This window comes from Trichosurus vulpecula, chromosome 4 (genome assembly GCF_011100635.1).
Source record: "Trichosurus vulpecula isolate mTriVul1 chromosome 4, mTriVul1.pri, whole genome shotgun sequence".
Taxonomy (NCBI): Eukaryota; Metazoa; Chordata; class Mammalia; order Diprotodontia; family Phalangeridae; genus Trichosurus; species Trichosurus vulpecula.
The window spans coordinates 275,233,900-275,258,951 of NC_050576.1; the positions used below are offsets into that span (position 1 = coordinate 275,233,900).

Consider the following 25,052-nt stretch of genomic DNA (forward strand, 5'->3'; position numbering starts at 1 on the left):
CTCACGCCTCGCCACAAACAGGGCCACTACGCCCACTTCCACGTGACCAGGACCTCGTTCCGTTCTCCACCAATCAGGAGCCACCGCCGCCCCGAACCAGGTCTCGGACTCTCCAGTTTCGAGGACGTAGCTTTCTGCTCCCCGCCCCCGACCCCTCCCCTTTCCCGCCCCGCCCCATAGGCTCCTCCCACTTCCCCTCCCGACTCTCCCCGCCCCCCCATCCCCCTTCCTCCCTTGGCTCACCCGCTCCGCCCGCCTCGCCTCGGCATCCCCGCCCCCCCGCCGCCTGCCTCGAGCCGCTCTCGCGAGACCTGAACTCCCTCTCCCCCCTCCCCCCCACGCTGCGGCCGCCTCCCCCTCCCGTCCCACCCCCTACCCCCCTTCCCCCAATCTCTCTTACTCTCTGGCTCTCCTCCCTCCCTCCCTCCCCCCTCCACCCTCTGGGCCGGATCTTGTCTCGCTGAGGCGGAGGAGGAGAAGGAGGAGGAGGAGGAGGTTCGGCCTGCGCAGTGAGATGTTTGTCCGTCGCCGCCGCCGCCGCCATCGCGGAGGAGCGCGATAGAGGGAGCCCAGCCGCGAGTGACGGGCCCGGGGGGAGGGGGAGCCCCGCGGAGCCGCCGCGCCAGCGCAGCCCCCGAGGGAAGGCCGAGTCGCAGCCGAAGCCGCCGGGGCCGGGGCCGGGGCCGGAGCCAGAGCCGCCTGAGCCGGAGTCGGGGCCGGGGCCGGAGCCGGGGCCGGGGCCGCGGGGGTCCGGCCGCCTCCCCCACCCCCGAAGTCCCCCTCCCCCTTTCCCAGCCCGCGGGGTTCGCCGCCCTATCCCGGGAGCCGCCGGCCTCTCCGGCCCGCCAGCCTTCGATGTGACACGGGCGCCCCGGAGCGCGACCTGAAGCCGCCGCCGCCGGAGCAGCAGCAGGAGGAGGAGGAGGAGGAGGAGCAGGGGAGGAGGAGGAGAACCATGTCGAACCTGAGCAAAGGGACGGGCAGCCGGAAGGACACCAAGATGCGGATCCGGGCCTTTCCGGTGAGTCTCTCCTCCGCGCCCGGGACCGAGGGGCCGGGGGCCCGGCCAAGAGACGCACTCGAGGCCCCGGGCTGAACTCCCCCCAACAGGCCGCAGGGCCGGCCGCTTCCCCCCTCCCCCACCGCCGCCTCTCGGGCCTCGGGGCTGGAACCTTCCCGGCAACGGGGGAAGCTCGGGGGGCGCCCCGCGGGGGCGGGCAGCGACGAGGGGGCGCCCCCAGGCGGTCCTGCTGCCTCTGCGCCCCTTCCCAACAGCGCACCCCGCAGGGCCCGGGCCGGGCGGGCGGCGGCGGCTCAGCCGGCGCCCGTGTGCCTGCGCCTGCAGGCCCGGGGGGCCCGGCCGCCCCCTGCCCCCTCTCCCGGGGGCTCCCGGCGGGGCTTCATTGTAAGCCTGGGCGCGTGTGTGCGTGTGTGTGCGTACGTGCGTGAGTGTGAACTTTGAGGGGGGCATTGCTCTGCTCCTGGAGAAGAGTCCTAAAGAGGCTCCCGAGCCCTCAGGGCCACCGGGGAGCTGCCCCGGGCCCCCAAAGGGAAGCCGCCCAGACGCCGTGACAGGTGTCCGTGAGTGCCTGATGCTCCCGGGCGGCGGTCACGCTGCGGGTCAACGGAGCATCTCCTCTGCAGGCACCGGACAAGCTCGGGCTGTTCTGAACTTGGCAGCCCCCGCCACGCACCCCTTTGGGGGATGCTGCCCGATTCACGGTGCCCGGCCGGCCCCGCACGGAAGACCCCGAGCAGCGCCGCACACGCTCCTGGGGGCGCGGGGGGAGTGTGGTCCGCTCTTTTACTGTGCTGCTCTGAGGTCACATCTGATTGAGCTGGTGACCAGCGCCATGTAATAGCAGACTACCCCTACCTGCTTAGCGTATGTGAAGATGATACTAACAGGCATCTAGCCAGGCAGAAATGATCTGGACACAAAACTATAGTAACAAAGCGGTAATTACAATCAAAACTCCAGCAGAGGAGTTAAGAATTTTGTCTTTAAAAGGTGTGTGCATATATACAGAGTAACAAGGGAGAGAAGTTCTTAATTTTTTTTAAGTTCCCAAAAGAAAAAAAGCTTACTATATGACGTATTATAGTTTCAAATACCTTTTTATGATTTTTATAGACAAAGTTAATATTTTTGAATTTGGTAGGAGAAGTGCTGGAGAACTTGTGAGGCCTTGATCTTGAACTTTTAAAATGCAATATATGTAGCTAAAAATTGGGTATGGGGAGTGAGGGGAAGGCAGCGGCCGAGATGAGATTACTGTATGTAAAGATCAGGGGTTTAGGTTGCGTTTAAAGTACTTTATAAAATATGTTTAAGTCTTGTGAGGTAGGTAGGGCAAGTATTATCCCCATTTTACAGATGAGAAAAGCGGGGTTCCCAGAGATGGTGACATTCACAATGAAGGAGAGGTATTTATTGTGGATAAAAGGAGTTTTGCTGACTGACAGTTTGTTAAGTGAGTATAAGAGCCGCCTTTGTTGTTTGGAATAAGATCATGGTTATACTGATAGATTATAGAGAGCTTAAGGAAACCAAGGCCCAGAGAGAGGGGAAGCTATCTGCCCAAGTTCACACAGGTCCAAGTGGCAAAAAGCAGGGATTTGAACCCAGATCTCCTAGCTCTCCTACTACTCTCCTTTCTATTACTTCACTTAGTCAGTGATGAAATTCATTAGCACCTTTTCCTTGAGGGGAAAAAAAAATGGTACTATACTAATCTTTCTATTGAGATTTTAAGTTGTCAGCTACTGCATTTAAATGATATTAAAATTTTATCAATCTTTTTTTAAAAAATAAGTCCTCAGGATTGTCTTAGGAAAGCAATTGCTTCTTAATTTTAATGTAAAAGTTATTACAATATGTCAGATTTTGTAGGAAATAGTGCAATTTCCCAGCTTAACTTGTATTCTGATTTATTATTAAAATACAGCAGCATTCATATTGATAACAGATCTATGTTAGGGTAAAACTTGGTTTGATGTTCTTACTTCCGTTTTGCCTCTGGGTACCTTTGACAGTGTTCAGATCTTTAACTTAGTCCTTGTTTTTACTTTACCACTCCCCAGGAAGTATCAGCTGTTGCATTAGCTGAAAAGTATGAACTTTGGTAATTAGCAAGATTTTTGCCTTGTTGCTTGAAACAAAAGTTATAGCAGCATGGTGGTCTCATGCTAGTAAAGATATCCTATTAAGTGTCTGCTGTTTGCCAGATCTTGGGGAGACAGACAAAAATGAAACAAATCCCTTCCCTTAAGGAGGTTACCTTCTAGCTAGGGGAGACAACATTTGCATTTATAAGCATATATAAATTAGATTTTTTTAAAAAGACTGTTTTGAGGAGAAAGGCATTAAATGTAACTTGGGGATCAGGAAAAGCTTCAAGTAGAAGTTGGTACTTAAGCTGAGCCTTGAATGAATCTAGAGATTCTGAGAGTCAGAGATGAGGAGGAAGTATGCTCTAGACATGGGTGCAGTGCAAGTGCAAGTGCCAGTGCAAAAGCTTGGAGATGGATATGGGGTTCCTTGTGTGATGAACAACCAGAAGGCTGATTTGGCTGGATTGTAGTCTCCTTTAAGGAGAGTAATGTGAAAAAAGGGTGTAAAAGGTTAAATGGGACTAGGTTGCAAAGGGCTTTAAAGAAGATTTTACACTTTGTACTTCCTGTAACTAGTAGCCATTGGAGTTTATTCTAGTGTATCAATTGTGCTTCATAAATATTCAATTCCCATGCACGATCACTTTTAATTTAAAAGTATGTTAAAATGCCTACTTTTTTCTTTATCAATATCCAGTTCTTAAGTTCCTGGTTAGTGTGGCACCTGTGGCCACACATTAATTACAGATAAGTACCTCTATTGTAATGTATTTCACTGATGGCTTACTCATCTTCTGGTATAAAAATTTCTACCAACCTTTCTTTTCTTCTTGGTTAGCAGCTTTAACTACTTGAAGAGCTAAAGTTGAAGTCACTAGTCAGTAGTAGTGAATGAATAGAAATACCTATAGAGAAAATGTTTATGGTCTTACTTAAATATGTCATCTTAAGTTTGACTGGGGCTTTAAGGTCTTAGAATTTCACTTCAAATTATTAAGTTCACTACTAGACAATTCAGATGTAAAAAGATTAATCAGAAAAGGGTTTTTTTTTCACAGTTTTTAGTTCTTTCATTGTGACATGTCTGATATTTAAACTTAATTTCCAGCTCAAAGGCTAAATTATGCTAAAATTTTCGAAACTACTGTGAACATATTTTCTCAGTACCATTAGTAAAAGAAGGCTCTTTTCTATTTTTGAGCATATATATAAATGTGCTCTACACCAAGTTCTCCTGATGTTTCATTATGTCATGGTGGTGACCTATGAGTTTTTGAAGGTTGCGCCAGCAAAGCACAAACTATGGCATATCCTGTCCAGCCAGAAAGGCTTTAAATTGGTCCTGAAGACTGACTGGTATGTCTGTTTTCTGAGTATTGACCTAGCTAAGTTCAGAGAGGCTCATCTCCAGGTTAGGCTCAGGACAATTGATTTTTTGGGGGTATAGTAGCTTTAATAGACTGTCTCTCCAAAATTACAGGAGTTGTGATGTGTATTGGAGGGAAATACCTACACAGATGAAATCACAGATCCTTGCATATTAAAGTCTTATAAATGACTTTTTGAGCATTCAGAACATGACTCCAAAAATTACTATTGCCTCAATTTGGTATGTGAGTTTTTAAGCAGTTGTTACATTGCCAAAAACTGCTTTTCCCTAAGATGAAAAAATAAGGATGTTTCTGTGTCAGCTAATTTACAGTAATTAAGAGTTTTGAGAATTCTGCTTTGTGAACTCTGATTTGAACAAAGTATTTTTTAATTTCACATCTTCTTATTAAAGTAGTTTATAAAGTATTTTTTGGTGTGTGTATAATGCCAGGAAAGCTTGTGTAGAAAACTGTATAGGTATGTAACTATAGGAGTTTAGGGAACCGGAACAGTTAAAAGTGTTTAAAAGTGGCACTTCCTTTTCAAATTGACGTTTCCCTCTGCTGAACCCTTTAGAGACCCTTGTTAAGCTTTTCCTATATATAGGGTCTGTCCAATAGACAGTTTATCTGGGGATCTACTCATTGGCCTGCCAGCCTTTCTTTAGGGGAGAGATCCCTGGGATGATGCAATCTGGGCTGTTTATATGATGCTTGATTAATATGTGTAACTTTGGAGGGCAGATAGAAGAATATCTTCTTGTCTTCAAGTTGTCTTATCTGGGTTTTGTGCAAGGAGGCTAGCAAAGAGGGTGATAATATTTTAGGGTTATCTTTAGGATTTTCATAAGGACAACAATTGTATATGCTAGAGACTTGCATATCATATTAGTTAGTAGTCATTTCCAAGACATTGCAAGGCCAAATAGAGAAAGTTCTTTGATTCTTATGTCTTTGATTTGAGTTTATCTCTTTAGGCTTAATTAGGCAATGTAGTGCCAGTTGCTCTGGGTATGAGGGAAGTACTTACTCAGCTAAAGCTCCAAAAGGCTTAGAGATGGTAAAAAGAAAAAAGCTTCAAGAGTGATGAGTGGGGGATAGGTTTAATAACTGACTTTTCAGCTTTTGTGTCTCCTCTTCAGATGGAAAGATAGTTCTGCTGTCCCTACAGCAAAATTCCTTCTTTAAAATAACAGCTGTGGCAGTAGCTACATGGAAAGAGAAGAAAGAAACTCCTAGAACAAGTCAATAATATATAATGTTTATAAATGGGAATTGACCAAATAATAGCTACATAGCTTTTAAAAAATTATGGAGCATATTTCTTCAAATCCAGTTGAAATGAAAATATAATATTTCATTCAGTTATGAATCTTTTAATCTTTTCTATTTAGACTTATCTTACTCTAGATATCTTTTGTTAACCAGATATCTGTAGTATTATTACTGCTATTCTGGCTCTAGTTGTGGAAAAAGAAAGGTGATACAGAATAGCTATCCATAAAAATATACATTTGCTTTAAAAAAATAACGTTTTTCTTCAGTTGCCATTAAGAAGAACTTAAATAATTGATCATTATTATCAGTAATTGAATTCACTAGATCTGTAGTAGTTTATGAAAATTGGCTACTTTAGTAATACATTGTACCATAGATTCTATGCTCTGAAATAAAATACATAAAAGCTTCATTAGTTTAGAACCCATGATTTTTCCTACTATAAAGTATTAACTTTTTTTTCCCCCCAGAAAAATCTGCCATTTGAACTTTTTGTTAATAAGATAAGAGTCAGGTCCATAAATTTGAAAATAGTAAAATTCTGCTGAATTTTTCACACCCCTCAATCATATGAATTATAGAATCAGAATGCTGGAAGAGACCTGAGAAGCTATATACCTGTAACTTACTACAAATCCTTTCTACAAAATTTATGAGTAATGGTCATCTACCTTTTTATTTTTTTAAAGACCTCTAAATACAACTTTTAAATAATATGTAGTACCTGTAATAAGTTGGATAAATGTGAGTGTGAAAGAACTAGTATTTCATATTTACACAACTCTAACATTTTCAAAGACTTTATTCACAGCAACTCCAAGAAATGAAGGTAGTGTGTTATTCCTATTTTACAGTTGAGGAAACTTCAGTGAAGCCCAGAGACTTTAAGTAACTTATCAATAGTCATGGGGTAAGCTCTTCAGTCTGCTCACTCTCAAATTAAATTCTCTTTCTACTATACCACACTGTCATCATTGTTAAATAAGATATATATATTATACAAGAAAACAGAACTAAGTTAGAATATCACCTAATGAAAACGTTGGGTAGTTACATATACAATCCTGTTATTTCCTAAAATATTTTAAAAATTTTTTTGAAAATGTTTTCAGTGCCAGTTTACAAAAGCCACATCAAGAAATCAGTCTTGATGAAGATTTGGCATCTTTTAGCATATTTGAAAGAATGCTTTAGGTGTTGAAAACTGTTTCCAAAGAGAAATACCAAAAGGTGTCCTTGCGGCCATCATTTGAATAAATGTATAATATTTTGTGTAGATTGTATGTAGAAGTAGTGCTTATTTGGATCTAAAAATTCAATTATATTTATTTTAAAAAAATCAATCATACTAATTTGCAGTCACACCTTGTATATAATACCATTTCATTTACTAATTGATTGTTTCATGTGCTCCCTAGGTTATAACTGCTTTGTGGACAGAAACTGGTTCTCTCAATCCCCCTTACCTCCCTCCTTTAAAAAAACCCCTCTAGAACCTATCTAGGAGGTAGGAGATAAAGGATGAAGGTGTCATCTAATACTGTCACCCAAAATATTTAGTCACTCAATCTCTTTAAAACCATAATGATTCTGATTACATAGGGTAAATCAGTGGAGAGGTAGTGAACTAATGAATGTTAGGAAGACATTTGAACTTCTATGTAAAATAAAAACGATTTTTGATTTTGTGATCAATAAAGATCTAAAGCCATTTGTTATAAAGGGTTAATTAACCTGGACTTGTGGGAAGGAATTTTAATTTTTAAATTTCTTTCTACCTGAGAAGTTTATCTGAGTCATAATTTTAGAGCAAGAAGGGGACATTAAGAAGTTACGCCCTACCCTATTATTTGAAAAAAAATTTTTATTAGGAACTTAAAGGTGAACAAACATGGACGTTTCTATATACAAAGAAGACAAAAATTGTAAAGGCTTGAACTTCTCTTAAGCACAGTTTGCTTTTTACACACACACACACACACACGTAATAGTAACAGAATTACTGTTTGTGTCCTCTTCTGAGCCTTTTTTCCCTTCTGCATACTTTTAACACATACACACACACACACACACACACACACACACAAAACTAAATATAATTCAAAACAAATCAAAACGTTGGGCTTGTCCAAAAATGTATAGATCACTCTGCACCTCTAGTCTGTCAACTTTCTGCCAGGAAAAGGGGTGGCATGCTTCACCATCAGACTTCTGAAGTCACATCTGTAGCTGTAGTCTTTCTGAATTGTTTTCCTTTACGTTATTGTGATTATTTTATCATTTTTCTCATTTCCCTCTGCATCTGTTCATATAAGTCTTCCCAGATTTCTGTGGACTCACATTTATTATTCCTTATGGTGCATTATAATATTCCGTTATACTCATACCACAGTTTGATCAGCTACCCCCCAGTTGATAGGTAGCTGCTTTATTTCCAATGCTTTTGCTACAGCAACAAAAAAATGCTGTTAGAAATATTTTTGTATATGTGGGTCCTATTCTTTTGGTTTTGAACTTTGGGAGATACATGCCTATCAAGTGATCTCGCTGGGTCAAAGGTGGAGGGTAAACTTAGCTTAGGGGCTTCTTGGGTACACAACAAACAACTTTTCATAATGTTTGGACTAATACATAGCTTCAAAAACAATGCATTAATGTACCAGTCTTGCTACAACAATCGCCTTTTTCATAGTTTGTCATTTTTCACAATCTAATGGGTGTGAGATAGAACTTAAGAATTATTTTTATTTTTCACTTTTTGTATTTGGACCATATTTTTTTCAGAAGGCTCTTGGTAGCTTCCATTTCTTTTGAGAAGTGCCTTCTTATCTTTGGACCACTTACTTTTGGGAAATTGCTTTTATTCTGATGTATTCATATATCTTTAACATCAGACTTACCATAAAAATAAGCTACAAAGATTGTTTTCTTCTGTAACTGTTTCCTTCCTGATTCTAACTGCACTGGTTTTATGCAAAAGCTTTTCAATTTTATGTAATCAAAATCGTCCATTGTATCTTCATTGAGCAACTCTTCCTTATTAAGTTAAAAATCTTTCTTTCCCTTAGGCATTGTGGTGAAAGGTACTTGTTATTTTACAAGATAAACATTATATAGCACTTCAAGGTTTTTTATTTAGATTTTTCCAATTAACAAGCATTCATTTCTCTTTTTCCCACCCCTGAAAGAAAAAAAACCCTTGTTGCAAATACACACAGTCAAGCAAAACAAGTTCCCCAAATTGGCCATGTCTAAAAATGCTTCATTCTGCATATTTAGTCAGTCACGTCTCTGTCAGAAGGGATAGCATTCTTCAGCATCTGTCCTCTGGAATCATGATACTTTTCATTTTGTTGATCAGAGTTCTTAAGTTTTTCGGAGTTCTCCCCACCCCCACACCCAGTTCTCTTGTACAAATTAGTCTCTTGGTTATGCTCACTTCACTCTGCATCAGTTCATATAAGTCTTCTCAAATTTCTCTGAAACTGTCCTTTTTCATCAATACGGATAGCACTATGATATTCCATTACATTGATTTATCAAAATTTGTTTGGCCATCCCCCAATTAATGATCACCTCTTTTCTTTCTATGATTATTGGGGACTTTCTTCTAATCAGTGGCTTTCTTGGGGTATAAGATTAGTAATGTAGTTTATAGTTCAGGGCTTATACACGTTTTAGCCACTTTGCTTAATTCCAAATTGCTTTCCAGAATGATTGTACCATTTCAGAGTTCCATTAACCACGTATTAGTGTACCTATCCTTAATCCCATTTGCTTATAGTTCTTTGCCACCACAAAAAGAGCTGTTATAATTATTTTTGTACATATGGGTCCTTTTCCTCTTTGATTTCTTTATGGTATGCGCCTACTAATGGTGAAAGGGATATAAACAGTTCAGTAACATTTTGGATGCAGTTCCAGGTTGCTTTCCAGAATTGCTGGACTAGTTCACAGCTCTACCAACAATGCATTATTAATGTGCCTGTTTTTCACCACCACTCTAACATTTATCATTTTCCTTTTTTGTCTACTTTGCTAATCTGATGAGTGTATGTGAGTCTCAGAGTTATATTAATTTACTTTTTCTTTGATTATTACTGATTTGAAGCATTTTTTCATTTGGTCTTAGAGAGTTTGGATATCTTGCCTTGAGAACTGCGAATTTGAAATCTTTGACCATTTATTGATTGGAGATTGTTTGTACCTTACTCTTATAAAATTTGAATAATTCCTGATCTATCTTGGAAATGAGGCTGGTACCAGAAAAACTTGCAGCAAAAATTGTTTTCCCCCATTTAAGTGTTTTGCCTTCTAACCAAAGCCAATTAGCTGCATTGTTGTGTTTTTTTTTTTAAATAGGACTTTATGGTTTGCAAAATCTCCCCACAACAACCCAGTGGTGCGTTTATTATTGCCCCCATTTTATCGTATGGAAAAACTAAAACTCAGAAAATGTGATGTGAGTTGCGGATGGTCCCACAGCTTATGTGTCAGAGCCAAGTTTCCAACCCTGGTCTTAATGTCTTTGAGTCTAGGGCCCTTTCCACTTTATGGAAATGTTCTAACTTATCAAAGTTTCCTTTTGCACTTTTGGAAAAGGAAAGCTTTTAAGTAACCTACTTAAAATAAACTGCTTGAGCATAATGTAAACTAGCATTGTTTAGAATGATGTTTTGTATACTAATTACAGCATTTTTACCTATTCAGCCTGGTACATTCTAGACTAGGCAACACTTAGCCAATTTCCAGCTACTATGTGTGCTTGAAAGCATAAAATTTCATTTCAAAAAATATCTCATAATTAATGGTGACTTGTCTATTAATTGTAACTGATGTTTTACTTTAAATCTGTGTTTCTAAGCCTAATATTGATAAGTTGTGAGAGTCTAATATTAGAGGTTTTTTTTTTAAGACTAGATCCACAATTTCATTGGTATGGGAACTCTCAAGTAAGAAAACTAACCAATGCAGATTTGGAATTCAGAGAGTTTTCTGGAGGAATCTAGAGGATGGATGGCTTGTCTCGAGTCACACAGCCAGCATGTTTCTGAAGGTTTTCTCTAAGACTAGTTTTTCCACTATGCCTTGTTGCCTGTTTTAGAGATAATTAAGGTATGTGTTTTTTTATTGTAAGGAGAAAATAAATATTCTACATAATGAATTATTCTTGGAGGCAATCAACTAATAAGCATTTATCAAGTGCTTACTGTGTTCTGGGAACTGCGCAAGCTACTGGAAATAAAAATACAGTGAAATAATTCTTAATGCAAGAAGCTTGCATTCTGATGGTGGAAACAAAAACATACATAGAATAAATACAAAGGAAATAAATACAGTATGGTAGAAGGAGAAGGCACCAACGACTGTGGGGTTGGGGAGAATCAAGAAATGCTTTATGTGAGACATAGTACTTGAGCTGCTTTTTAAGAAGAAAAGGAATTCTTTAAAGGGGACCTGAAGAGATAGCACATTCCAAGCATAGGGGAGTAGGGCAATTTCAGAGGTACAGAGACAGGGGATGAGTGCTGCATGTGAGGAACCAGACAGAAGGCCAATTTGGCAGGATTGTAGAGTACAAGTAGGGAGGTAATATATGATGCCCCTGGAAAGATGTGCTTTTGGCAGGTTGTAAAGGACTTTAAAAGCTAAAGAGGATGTTCTATCCTAGATGTAATAAGGAGCCCTTGGAGTTCTTATTGAGTAGGTGTTTTGGGATTTGTATAGTCAGATATACACTTAATGAAAATAATTTTTGCAGCAGTATGGAAAATGGATTGAAGTGAGGAGAAACTTGAGGCAGGGAGAACAGCTAGGAGGCCTTTGCAACCTTGAAGAGAGTGATGAGGGCCTGAGCTAATGAGCTAGCTGTTTTAGCAGAGAGAAGGGGGTGAATAGCTATACATAGGTTACAAGGGTTGTATTTTTAATCTTATTTCTTCCTGATTATGTCTCAGAAATAAACTTTATGTAAATCTTGTATATTTACAATGTTGAAACCATAAAGACTCTGAAAAAATTATAGTTTTCCACATTTTATATTCTTGTTGGCAATATATATTAGAGTTGCATGACAAGATGTCTTATAGAAATGTTATGTTAATTCCTTTAGTTCTTTCTTAGATGGCAAAATATTCTCTTGCTTATGCCACATGCATATACTGAAAATAAAGGTAGAAGCTCATGTTGCATTGTAAATAGATGCTAACATAAATGAATAATGCTCCCTCATTCATTGAAATATATGCATAGGTCAATAGATTTAAGTGCTCTATGAGCATAGATTGTTTCATTAATTGTCTTTGTATCCCCACACCTGCTATAAATTACTTATTAAATGCTTATTAATTTAATTATTAGAATTCAATGAGATTTAGATAATTATTGACCAGATAGAACCAAACAACTTGTTATCATTCCTTTCTTTAAATTGTAACACTGACAGGCCCAACTTTTAAACTTTAAGTCTGTATCTCTTGGTTTCAGTTTCTTCATGTTCAAAATGAAAGGATTCCCTTCAGCTTTAAATTTATGATCTTATGAAAAAACTGACTTGTTTAGGCAAATTATGTGGGGGAATGTTATGCCTTTCCTTTTCCCTAAAAATCATACACTGTAGGTTAAGATTTTATTTTATCTTTGTTAATATGGTACAGTTCACTTTTTCAAGAATATACATGTAAAATAAGAATCATGAAAGAAGTAAATATTTAATGAACGTTATTTGTGGCCATATAAGTATTTTTTGATCAGAGAATTTTAAAGCAGGAAGAGAAACTTTTTTGCTATTTAGTTCAACCTCCTAATTTTAAGGATGAGGAAACTGAGGGCCAGAGAAGTTGAGTCATTTGCCTTCACTCATTTGGGACTAAAATTGAAGTCTCTTGTCTGACTAATCCATGCCACCAAATTGAAATATAAGACAGAGCCATTCATTGTTCATAATATACAAGGAACACATTTATAAAAAACTGATTTCTAATTAATAAGCATAGTAATCATAGCTTTCTTGAGATAGTATGAGTATAGTAGGAAGAACACTAGATAATATAGTTGGGTACTTTGGGCTGATCACAATGTCCTTGGGTCTCATTTTCCTCATTGGTAAAATGAGAAAATTGATAAAATCTGTTGTTCAAAAATTGTATGATTTTATTTTGTAAAAAAAGTTAGCCTATACGAGTTATAGATAAATGAAAGCTTATGAATTCTAGTGTAGCCATTGTCTAATTGTAACTAACCTCTCTTCCTGAGTTTTTACATTCTATAAAGTAGAAATGTCAATTCACGTGGAATTTGTAACCACTAAATCATAAAGTGAAGGACTTGAATGATATGACAGTACTCTTAATTTGAAATGGAATTTAGCGTTAGATAGCATTTGTTACTAGAAGTGTTTATTTTATGTGAAAATACCATAGAATCCTTTTTGTATTGTGTTATTCTCTATCCCTACTCCACCAACTCACTCCTCCTTGGGAGAAAAAAAAGGTCCTTTCAGGAGAGAGAGTTAAATATTTAAAAATTCATAGTATTTCTCACAGGGTTATGTCCCCTACCCCTAGTTTGTGGATGAAATAGTGGTGGGGTATTAATTTGCCATTAGTCTTAGTTGGGAGTTCGTTTTTCTTTCCTTTTTTTTTCTTTAAATTATTATTTATTTACTTAATATTTTTAATTTTCAGCATTGATTTACACAAGAGTTTGAATTACAAATTTTCTCCCCATTTCTACCCTCCTGCCCACTCCAGGATGGCATATATTCTGATTGCCCCGTTCTGTAGGCAGCCCTCCCTTCTGTCACCCCACTCTCCCCCATCCCCTTTTCCCTTACTTTCTTGAAGGGCAAGATAGATTTCTATGCCCCATTGCCTGTATATCTTTATTTCCTAGTTGAATGGTAAAACTTTTTTTTTTTGAACATCTGCTCTTAAAACTTTGAGTTCCAAATTCTCTCCCCACCCACCCTCCCTAAGAAGGCAAGCAATTCAACATAGGTCACACATGTATCATTATGCAAAACCCTTCCACAATATTCATGTTGTGAAAAACTAACTATATTTTGCTCCCTCCTATTCTGTCCCCCTTTGTTCAGTTTTCTCCCTTGACCCTGTCCCTTTTCAAAAGTGTTTGCTTTTGATTACCTCCTCTCCTTATCTGCCCTCCCTTCTACCATCCCCCCTTTTTTATCTTCTTCCTCCTTCTTTCCTGTGGAGTAAGATACCCAGTTGAGTGTGTATGTTATTGCCTCCTCCAGTCAAATCCCGTGGGAGCAAGATTCACTCATTCCCCCTCACCTGCCCCCTCTTGCCTTCCAATGAACTACTTTTTCTTGCCACTTTTATGTGAAATAATTTACCTCATTCTATCTCTCCCTTTCTCCCTCTCTCAATATATTCCTTCTCTCATCCCTTAATTTGATTTTATTTTTTTTTAGATGTCATCCCTTCATATTCAACTCACCCTGTGCCTCTGTCTCTCTACATGTGTATATTCCCTTCAGCTACCCTAATACTGAGGTGTCATGAATTATATAACACATCATCTTTCCATGCAGGAATGTAAACAAAACAGTTCAACTTTAGTAAGTCCCTTATGATTTCTCTTTCTTGTTTACCTTTCCATGCTTCTCTTGATTCTTGTGTTTGAAAGTCAGATTTTCTATTCAGCTCTGGTCTTTTTACTGAGAAAGCTTGAAAGTCTTCTATTTTATTGAAAGTCCATATTTTGCCTTGGAGCATGATGCTCAGTTTTGCTAGGTAGGTGATTCTTGGTTTTAATCCTAGCTCCATTGACCTTGGAATCATATTCCAAGACCTTCGATCTCTTAATATAGAAGCCGCTAGATCTTGGGTTATTCTGATTGTGTTTCCACAATACTCAAATTGCATTTTTCTGGCTTCTTGCAGTATTTTCTCCTTGATCTGGGAGCTCTGGAATTTGGTGACAATATTCCTAGGAGTTTTCTTTTTGGGATCTTTTTGAGGAGGCAATCTGTGGATTCTTTCAATTTCTATTTTACCCTCTGGCTCTAGAATATCAGGGCAGTTTTTCTTGATAATTTCTTGAAAGATGATATCTAGGCTCTTTTTTTGATCTTGGCTTTCAGGTAGTCCAGTAATTTTTAAATTATCTCTCCTGGATCTATTTTCCAGGTCAGTGGTTTTTCCAGTGAGATATTTCACATTGTCTTCTATTTTTTCACATTCCTTTGGTTCTGCTTTATAATATCATGGTTTCTCATAAAGTCACTAGCTTCCACTTGCTCCAATCTAATTTTTAAGGTAATATTTTCTTCAGTGGTCTTTTGGGCCTCCTTTTCCATTTGACTAATTCTACCTTTCAAGGCATTCTTCTCCTCATTGGCTTTTTGGAGCTCTTTTGCCATTTGAGTTAGTCAATTTTTTAAGGTGTTATTTTCTCCAGTATTTTTTTGAGTCTCCTTTAACCAGTCATTGACTTGTTTTTCATGGTTTTCCTGCATCACTCTCATTTCTCTTCCCAATTTTTCCTTTACTTCTCTAACTTGCTTTTCCAAATCCTTTTTAAGTTTTTTCCATGGCCTGAGACAAGTTCATGTTTTTCTTGGAGGCTTTTGATGTAGGCTCTTTGACTTTGTTGACTTCTTCTGGCTGTATGTTTTGGTCTTCTTTGTCACCAAAGAAAGATTCTAAAGTCTGAGTCTGAATCTGAGACCGTTTTCGCTGCCTGGCCATGTTCCCAGCCAACTGCTTGACCCTTGAGTTTTTTTTGTTGGGGTATGACTGCTTGTAGAGTAGAGAGTGCTTTGTCCCAAGCTTGAGGGGCTGCACTGTTGTTTTCAGTGCTATTTCTACACAGCAAGCTCTGCCACACCAGCCCTACTCCTCCCCCAAGAACCACCAACCTGGACCATGACTCAGATCTGAGCAGGCTTTGTAGTCCCCCTCTGATCTGCCACTTAATTCCTCCCACCAGGTGGGCCTGGGGCTGGAAGCAACTGCAGCTGTAGCTCTGTGAGCAGCCTCAGAGCTGCACCACCTTGGTGCAGTAGCTGACTGTGAACTCCTTTCACACCATCCAGTTCAGCAGTTTTTCCCACTAACCTTCTCTGTTGCCTTTGGTGTTTGTGGGTTGAGAAGTCTGGAAACTGCCACAGCTCACTGATTCAGGGTGCTAGGGCTTGTTCTGCCCAGCTCCCGGGTCTGGTTGGTCTGGGCATGGCCCTTGCTGGGCTCTGCTCCACTCCACTCCCAGTTGCATGTGCAATAGACCTTATCCAGCAACCATCCAGGCTGTCTTGGGCTGGAGCCCTGCTTCCCTCTGGTATTTCTTGGGTTCTGTAGTTCTAGAATTTGTTCAGAGCCATTTTTATAGGCGTTTGGAGTGTCCTGGGGGAGAACCCTAGGCAAGTCCCTGCTTTCCAGCTGCCATCTTGGCCCCGCCCCCCTAGGGAGTTTATTTTTCATGTTAGATCTTTCACTATAGTTTAAGGGAGTCCAGTTTCATCTGTTGCTAAAACACCTTTTAATATCAGAATCAAAGCTTCGCAGGGAAAAAAAATGTAATTAATTATCCTTGGCTAATGTTATTTCGCGTTTATATTTGACAAGTTACTGCAATTGATAAACTTTTCTCTATCACTTTCAGAACTTTCTCAACTACCTCTTGAATTTAGCTTTCTTGTTTTGTCTTCTCCCCCTAGGGTCTTGATGGGTGTTGGGAAAACAAATGTTTTTTTCAAGTATGACCTCTTCTCTAGTGTTTAGGGAATGGCATCTTGAGAAAATGTAAACAGATCTCCAGTTACATGCATGCAAATGATAGGCTGTAGCTACTATTTCAGAATGTTGGTCCAATAGATTTACTTAGAAGTCAGTTTTCTAAGTAAAAAAACTTTTGTCTCTTTTAAGCGCCTTTGTTTTTTAATTTAAACTTTTTTTAATAGAAGTCTTTCTAAGGTGTATCTTCTAAGGCACATTAATTGCCCTGACTTAAACAATGTAGGCAGTTTCTGGCAAACAAGCAAAGTGGACAAAAGTGGTGTCCTAAACACACACACACTCTTTTCCCACCTTCCCCTTCCATAGAGGACAGGACCCTCCCCTCCAATCCCTACCATCTTGTTCTTGGTGAGAGGTTAAATGTCAGACATTGTTCTTAGAGCTGGGGGAGGGGATGTGTTTGAAAGGAGTTGGGGTGTATTCTTGCATCCTGAGTTTTAGCTCAAATTATGTCCAGAAGTCTTTTTTTTTTTTTTAAGCACTATAGTTCTGCTTCATTTTGAGTTATGTCTTTTTGGGTTGTATAGGAAGATTTATAGCCTTGTTTCTATTGGAAAATGTGTTTCGAATTGGTAAGCAATCTAAATACTTAGAAATTCAATCCACTTATCAATATGGGACTGCTATATGGTAAACTTAATTTAATATTTGATAGAAGATTCAGGTAGATCATCCCAAACATTAGTTTTATTGTTTTCATATCCTCGGGAACTATTGACATGTTAGGCTTAACTTAGCCTTACACTGAATTTCCCTGTTTCTCTATTGATATTTTTTCCTCTCTGCATCAGATTTCACTTTTAGTAGCAAACTCCCTTTCCTCTTCCCTTCTCTCATCCTTCCACCTGCATTTCAACATAAGTGAAAGGTTCCCAGGGGAAATGAGATAATCAGAATTGGTAAATCCACAGACTTGATTCTATATAGAGTTATAAGCCAATATACTGGCTTTAGTGAGGTATTGTCTGTCCGTTGGAGTGAAATTCATGAGCTATGTGACAATTAAGTTTTTTCTAAACTTTGAAACCATTTAAGGTATGTGGCAATGTTTCAGATGGATGTGACTATACTTGCTGTATTAAAAGGGGGAGAGGAGTGAAGATTTAATGTTACGTTAATTAGACTTGTTCCAAAAGTCTCTATACACTGTATTTCATTCTTTTAACAAATATTTGAATGCCTACTATGTGTGTGTGTGATACTCCCTACTGTTAAGGAGCTTGTTGTCTACTGAGGAGCTTAGAAGATTGTCCTTGGAAGTTATTGGTAAGTTTGTCACTAATCAAAATATCATCATTCTTTGGGCTTCTTTACCAAAGCAACTTATTTAAGGTTTAGGACTTAGATTTAAGCATCAGTTCCTTTTCTTTTTTCATTTGCTGTAGGTTTTTTTTTTTCTGGCTTTGTCATTTTGAATTGCCTGGAATCTCAAATTCTCACCCTTTTCCCCCACCCACCACCTTCTAAATTTCTTCTTGTAGCAAATTATTCACAAGGGACTAAAGGCTTCTTTTTTGTCCTTTGTATGCTGTGGATATGAAGAATAAAATTCTTTTCATTTACATTTCACTGTAGTTCACTCAGTCTTTGAGCAGTACCGTCAGAATGTGTAAGTACTGTACATTTATAGTATGCAAAATCAGATTTTTATCTGTTTTGGCTATGCATTTTGTGACTAGTTCGAGTAATAATAAAAATAAAAAAAAAATCAGAGTTTCCTGAAGGGGAATCTATAAACGTTATATTTGCAAGCAGTTTTTCATAATTGATTTTGACTTTTGGGCACTGGGGAAGGTGTGTGCTTTATGGAAACTGAAATGAGTAACTTGCCTTAGATTCAAAAAGTATTCTTAGTGAATTTAACTATGTGCATTTAAAATGTTGACTTTCTAGTAATTAATTACTACTATAGTTTGTTCTTGCACAGTGGATTTTTGATTTTTTGAATAAAGATATTATATAAATCTGGCACTCAGCTCCATGTGTCAGCATAGTATATTAGAAATACTGGACTTAATAAATCTGGGTTTGTGTCTCGGTTCTGCCATTTACTAGACTGGGATGGAACAAACATTTATTAAGCACCTTCTATGTGCTGGACACTGTGCTAAGCACTTTACAAATATTACTAGCTGTGGAAGATTGGCTGATCATTTAACATTCCTGTTCCATCATTTTTTTTTAAAGGGGGCTGGAAATGATTGCTCTTAAAGTTGTTTTGAGAAAAGCAGACCACAAACTAAAGAACTATGTTAAGTGAACTGTTATTAATAATTTTTGTTCAAATTATACTGCAATCAGAACACTCAGTTTCTTGTGCAAAATTATCATTCTAATGCACTCTAACAATAGCTGTCACTTTTTGAGAATATTTGTGCTTAGGCACCATCAATTCTGTGAGGTTTTTCTGAGTTAAATATTTATAAGCATGTCTGTAGTTGATGAACACTAGGACTCGACTGATTTAGTTTAATCCCTTAACTTTCATCAGCATTTCATTATTGTGTTCTGAAACTAGGTGATTGAGTGAGGCCATTATAAAACCTATTGATTATTCTGCCAGCAGTGCTGGAGTGTTCGGTTTGATGCCATTTGTAAGTTAACTTGGTGAAAGTAGCTATCCAAAAGAACTTGAACTTGAGGCTTCAGTTCACTGTAAGTTAAAATTTCGTTTCATAGAAATACTTGATCAAGTGAGAAAGAAGAATCCTTAAAAACGGTACCCGTCATGAAATTGATTTTCATAGATTTCTTAACCATTGGGGAGGAAAAGAAGAAATGTGGTGCTGATCACCACAGGTAATAAGCTCCTTTAAGTTTGATTTTTTTTTAAACTCTGACTAATCAATGAAATTTGTAGTTTGGGTTATTTGCTGAGGAAAAATTTCATGAATATGATGAATATTTTAGAAAACTTTGTTACTGGGTTATTAGAGTGGTTTTAAGTTGGAAGTGTCCGACACACAGCCAGCACATTCAGCAGCACACCCCAGTGCAGCCTGCACCAAATTAAGATGTAATTGAGAAGTATTTAACAAAATAAAATACAATAAAGCATAGATAACAGTACATTTTAAAACTTAGTATGCAAAGATAGGTTCACTTACATATGGCTTAGTGGCCCTTTTTTTCTGTTTGATTTGAACACCACTAGTCTGTGACCTAATTTGATTTTTTAAACTTGGAGATTTAAGTGAGATATTGCCTAGATTTTTAGTTAACAATAGTTTTTATTTCTGTATTGTTAAAATGCTAAGAATGTACGCCAGCACTGTCCCAGTAAGTTGAGCAAGCCAGGGCTTTCTCATTTTATCTGGCTTGGTTTTTAATAGAGATGCATCCCACTTCCTTGAAATCTGTTATATACAAATACAATTTACATAACAGAAAAGTTTGGGAATTACTTCAAAAGCTTTGGTAATTGACTGTACCGTGCCTCCTTTAAATACTTCCCTACTGAATTTTAAATGTTAAGAAAAAAACTTTTCAAACTTATGTTGAGCAAGGTAAAGTACACCTGTTAAATGCATAAGAAAAAGTTGACAATGGAGTCTTATGTGGCATAAAATAAAGCAGCTCTTTAAATTCACCTTTTCCCAGGTGAAAAATCATAACATTGATAATTCTTGCCTCCTAGTTTATTTGCATGGATACTGGTAGATTAAGTATGAGCCTTTTCCTTTTGGTTACTACTTGACTTTGCAAGAATCTGGCCCAGACTTTTTTTTGTTTAAAATTCTAATTTTAATAAAGAGCTCTCTGCAAGGCATTTAAAACACCAGTTTGTGAGGATAAACTGTTGGAGAGAGAATACAAAATGCAGGTAGCCATAGAGCTGAAGAATTTTCTTAATTTGGGGCAAGATCTGAGAGTCCACTGTTTTCTGATCAGTGTTGTACTGCTCTGTAATCTTGTATTTTTCTTTTTCTGTGTCATAAATCTCTCCTTGTTGGTGTCTAGGTTTATGGAGTCTCTTCTTGAAGTAAGCATCAGTAAGATGATTTGGAATTTTTACACCCAAAAGGTTAACCCTAGTAGTGGTGACTGACAAATTTCTGATGAGTCCTTCTCAGAGGAACATGGTTGATGGTCCGAGGTCCAGTCACCAGTAGCATGCCACTAGCCAACTGCTTCAGGAAAACCACTCTCTTGCCCCTGTGGCAGCCAATGAGCATGATCACAACAGTGCCTGGCTTGATGCTAGGCTCAGTCTCCTCACATGCTGGCTGAAGAACTTTTTTCCATGACTTAGCAGCTTTCTAGGCACATCCTCAGTAGGGTGATACCTAGGCATTTTGGGAATCTTTATCACGCAGGTTCCTCCGTTCTTATCACAACCAACTGGTTTTGATGTAGTAGCAGGCACCTTCTCTTTTTTCCTTTCAATCCGAGTTTTTGATGCAGCGTATTTCCACTTGTACATGGCTCTCTGGGAATACTTTGCAGACCTGGGGTATCTACTGGTTCCAACTGCAATGCTTTTCAAGGCTTTTTCACCATCTTTTTAGTCACATCGTCCTTTCTGTTCTCCTTTTTTCCCTTTTTGACCTTCTTTCCTCTGGTTCCTTTGGGGACTTTTTGTCTGCCATCTTGAGCAAAGGGCCCAGACTGGTTTTTGTAGTGAAAACAGCCCCATAGTCGTTCTGTGTTGCTGTAACTGTACAATATTTTACTTGTTTCCCCCATTACATTACATTGCAAGAAATGTTTATTGAGCACCTGTATGCAGAGTTCTGGGAAGTAATTTTTTTTTAATAAGAACCAAATTTAGATAAGAGACAGCTCTACCCTCTAGGATCTTTTAGGCTATAGTAGAAGGAGGAAGCACAACTAAAATATACATTATAAGAGTATTAGAAAACAATACCATGCTTGGTCAGAGGGAGAAAGTTTAGAATAAGACTGATTCTTCCACCCTGATGGGACTTAGTCTGGAAGGACAATATAAGACAAATAAGTAGAGGACAAAATACATAAGTTCATAAAAGAGGTGTAAGCAAAGTGAGTTCTGAGGGATAGGAGACATCCTACTGGGCAGTACCAATACAACCACCCAATTATACAACTCTAGCAATCTTCATTTCTCTACCTTACTTCAATAATACCTGGTAAGGTATTAATACTTAACTATTTCATGGAATTACATATGCCATTTCTAAGATCTTGAACTTAGAAATTCTACTTTCAGATTATTCAGTTGCAGTTCTGCAAAATTATCTGCTGTTGTCTTCAAACTGTTTCCCCCAAGGTAAATTTATGGTCTGTATTCTTGGCATTCTAATGAAACTGCTTTCTCAACAGTTATCCTGTTAACTGAAGGATCAAATACAAACATCTCTGTTTCTCATTAAAGCCCTTCACAATTTAGATCCAACTCACCTTTCCAGAATTGTTATATCTTATACCATTTCACATTCTTTGGTTCAGCCCAACTAGACCTTTTTGCCTTCCTCACACACAACAAGCAATCCATCTCTCATCTCCATACTTTTGTCAAGCATCCCAAAAATCAGGAATTCACCCCCTCCACCCTCTATCCTATTGAATCCCTAGTAGCCTTCAAAGCTTAGCAAAAATACCATCTCATAGTGAGGCTTCTCCTGATCTAGGGGCTAGCACCAATGCCTCTCAAATTACATGGAATTGATTTTGTATATATGTATTACATACGTACTTTTATATGTGTACATGTTGGCTCTTTGACATCTCACTGACATCTCACTCATTTCCACTCCCTGGCCCCCCGCGGCCCCCCGCGGCCCCCCACCCCCCGCAGTATTCCATCAGTTGCCAAGTCCTATTGATTCTACTTTTGTAGCATCTTTCCTATATGCCCCTTCTCTCCTCTGACACCACTATGGTACAAGACTTCATCATCTCGTGCCTGGACTTTACTAAAGCTCAACCCCAAATCTCTTCCCACTTAAAACAAGGTCTGAGCACAGTGAGGCTGTCACTTCCCACTTCCTATCAGCTGGGCACCTGTGCTCTCACCGTGGCCTGCTATCACAGTTAGTTGTTTTCGGCTGCCACATCAAAGTGGCATGTGAGGTACAGTATTGACTCACGTGGAGCTGGCAGTCCACTTAAACCCCTAGATCTTTTTTCAGAATAACTGCTGCCTACCCATTGCACTTCCAGCTTATATTTGTGAAACTGAATTTTTAAAACTTATTTATACCTATTGAATTTAATTATATTAGATACCAGTGAAAGATTGAAGTCTGTGAGAATCATGGCAAAGATGGATTCAGGAGGAAAGTTATGAAATAGATCAGGGCTGTCCATCTTAGGTTTTTATTGAAACAATAAACAGTATATTTTGATTTGCCATTTTAGTGAGAGCTCTGTGGTAGCTCGGCTTCATTTACTAAAGCATTTATGTAAATTTCTATGCTTCTAGGTGGGCCTTTTTGGACAGCCCTGAAATAGATAATAGCTATTAAGGGGAGTGACCTGAAGATCTATAGATGATGGTGACTGGGTAGTATAAATAGATTTCATCCACTAAAGAAAAAAAGATTATTGAGGTGTGATGGGGCACGAAGGGTCTGGAAGATAAAATTCAGAATAAAGATTACTGTTACCTGTGACTGACCAAATGGCAGTAGACAGTGACCGCCAGTGCTTTGTAGGCAATGTGGTTTTCCCAGCAGAAAACTAGGCTTAGAAGAAAGATAAAATAAATTGAAATGGGCTTGGGGAATAGAATTAGTGGAATGAGAATTGTGGAAGAGTTAGAGGTTATTCCCCTAAAGATAAAGTAGTCAAAGAATACAAACAGGCAATATTCAAAAGAAGAAACAAAAGCTGTTCTAAGCCACTCATTTAGTGAACTGTTCTAAGTCACTCGTAATAGACATGCAAAATAAAACTCTGAAGTTCAATCTCATGGTTACCAGATTGTCAGAAGTGACAAAAAACAATAAATGTTAGAGGGGCTGAGGACAGCTACAGTACTGGTATTAGTCCCATTCTTAAAAACAGTTTGGAGTTATGGTAAAATAGTAGCAAAACTGTATGTACTTTTTTTTTTTTTGAGGGGGAAGGCAGGGCAGTTGGGCTTAAGTGACTTGTCTAAGGTCACACAACTGGTAAGTGTGTCAAGTGTCTGATGGCTGATTTGAACTCAGGTCCTCTTGACTCCAGGGTCAGTGCTCTATTCACTGTGCCACTTAGCTGCCCCTAAATTGTATGTACTCTTTAACCCATTATTATTACTACAAAGCATATATCCCAAGAAAGACAGGGAAAAAGCATATATGCAACATTTATAACAACACTTTTGGTAGTAACAAAACTAGGAGGAACGTGGATGCCCATTGTTTGGAGAAATGGCTTGGTACGTTGTGAATCTAGGGGAATATATTATGGCATGATAGAAAATGATGAAAGTGAAGTATACAAAGAAATTCGAGACATGTATGAACTGCTTGAAGAATGAAGTAAGCAGAGACAGAACAGTTTACAAGATGACTACAATAATATAAAGAAATTTAAAATACACTTCTTTTTAATTCAGTGACTAGTCTTCAGAGAGTGAAGCATAGTCCCCTTTTTCTTGTCAAAGTAGAAAGTACAAGTAGAAAATGAGGCATACGTTGGTTGACAGTGCTTATTTGTTCTTTTATTTTTGTTTAGTTTCTTAACTGTACTGTGTCACCAGAGAAGATATGGTTAGAGTTCCTTTGGGTCATTGAGGTGATTTTTTTTTTTAATAAAAATCTTTTTCAGCATCAATGAAACTTTTTTTTTAAGATAGGGCATGCATCTTACATCTAAAGCAAAGAAACTGAGGATTGGGAAGACCAATTTATGGGAGGTTAAGTAATATAACATATTGACAGGAAGAGAAAGACAGGGTGGGTCAATGGAAAGAGCAGTGGACTTTGAGGAAGAGCTGGATTTGAATCTCAACTTTGATACACAATAGCTTTGTGATCTTAGGTGTATCACTTAATTTCTTAGCCTCAGTTTTGCTCTATTTCATATTGTTATGTGGAAAGTACTTTGTAAAACCTGAAACACTATATAAATGTACATTTTAATTGTTACTAGAAACGTAAAATTGATTGGCTCTGAAATTCTAAATGGAATGTGGAATGCTGATTTTTTAGAGTAGTCACACAAGATCTTAACCTCAGATGTACTTTGAAATTCTGATAAAGTAACCACTAAAATAAGACAACTGTACAAGATCTAAAGATTGAGGCAATATGCAAATATGTTATCACTTGTCTTAATGGTTATTAGTTAGATTTTTGGACAGTAAAAATACATATATTGTAATTTTTTCTGACTATATATAGGATTGTCTACTTTAAAAATATTTATTATAATTTTCTAAAATTGGCATTTACAGAATCAAGAATTATCTGCTAAAAGGGAACTGAGATGACATCTAGCTACTCATCCTTGAACAAGGATATCCTTTATAAAATAACCAATGATTTTATTATCCAGCCTTTGCTTGACAATTTCCCATTCAGGGGAGTTTACTACTTCCTAAAGCAGGCATCCCAATTTG

General features: G+C 38.6%; 1 protein-coding gene across 1 annotated transcript in view; it reads left to right on the top strand.

The window, feature by feature from the left end:
• The first annotated feature begins 785 nt into the window (after positions 1–785).
• Positions 786–25,052, top strand: part of CUL3 (cullin 3) — a 115,088-nt gene continuing 90,821 nt past the window's right edge. The window contains exon 1 of the mRNA XM_036754520.1: positions 786–1,021. Coding sequence (XP_036610415.1) covers positions 956–1,021 — 66 coding nt within the window. The 5' untranslated portion in view covers positions 786–955. The remainder of the gene's footprint in view (positions 1,022–25,052) is intronic.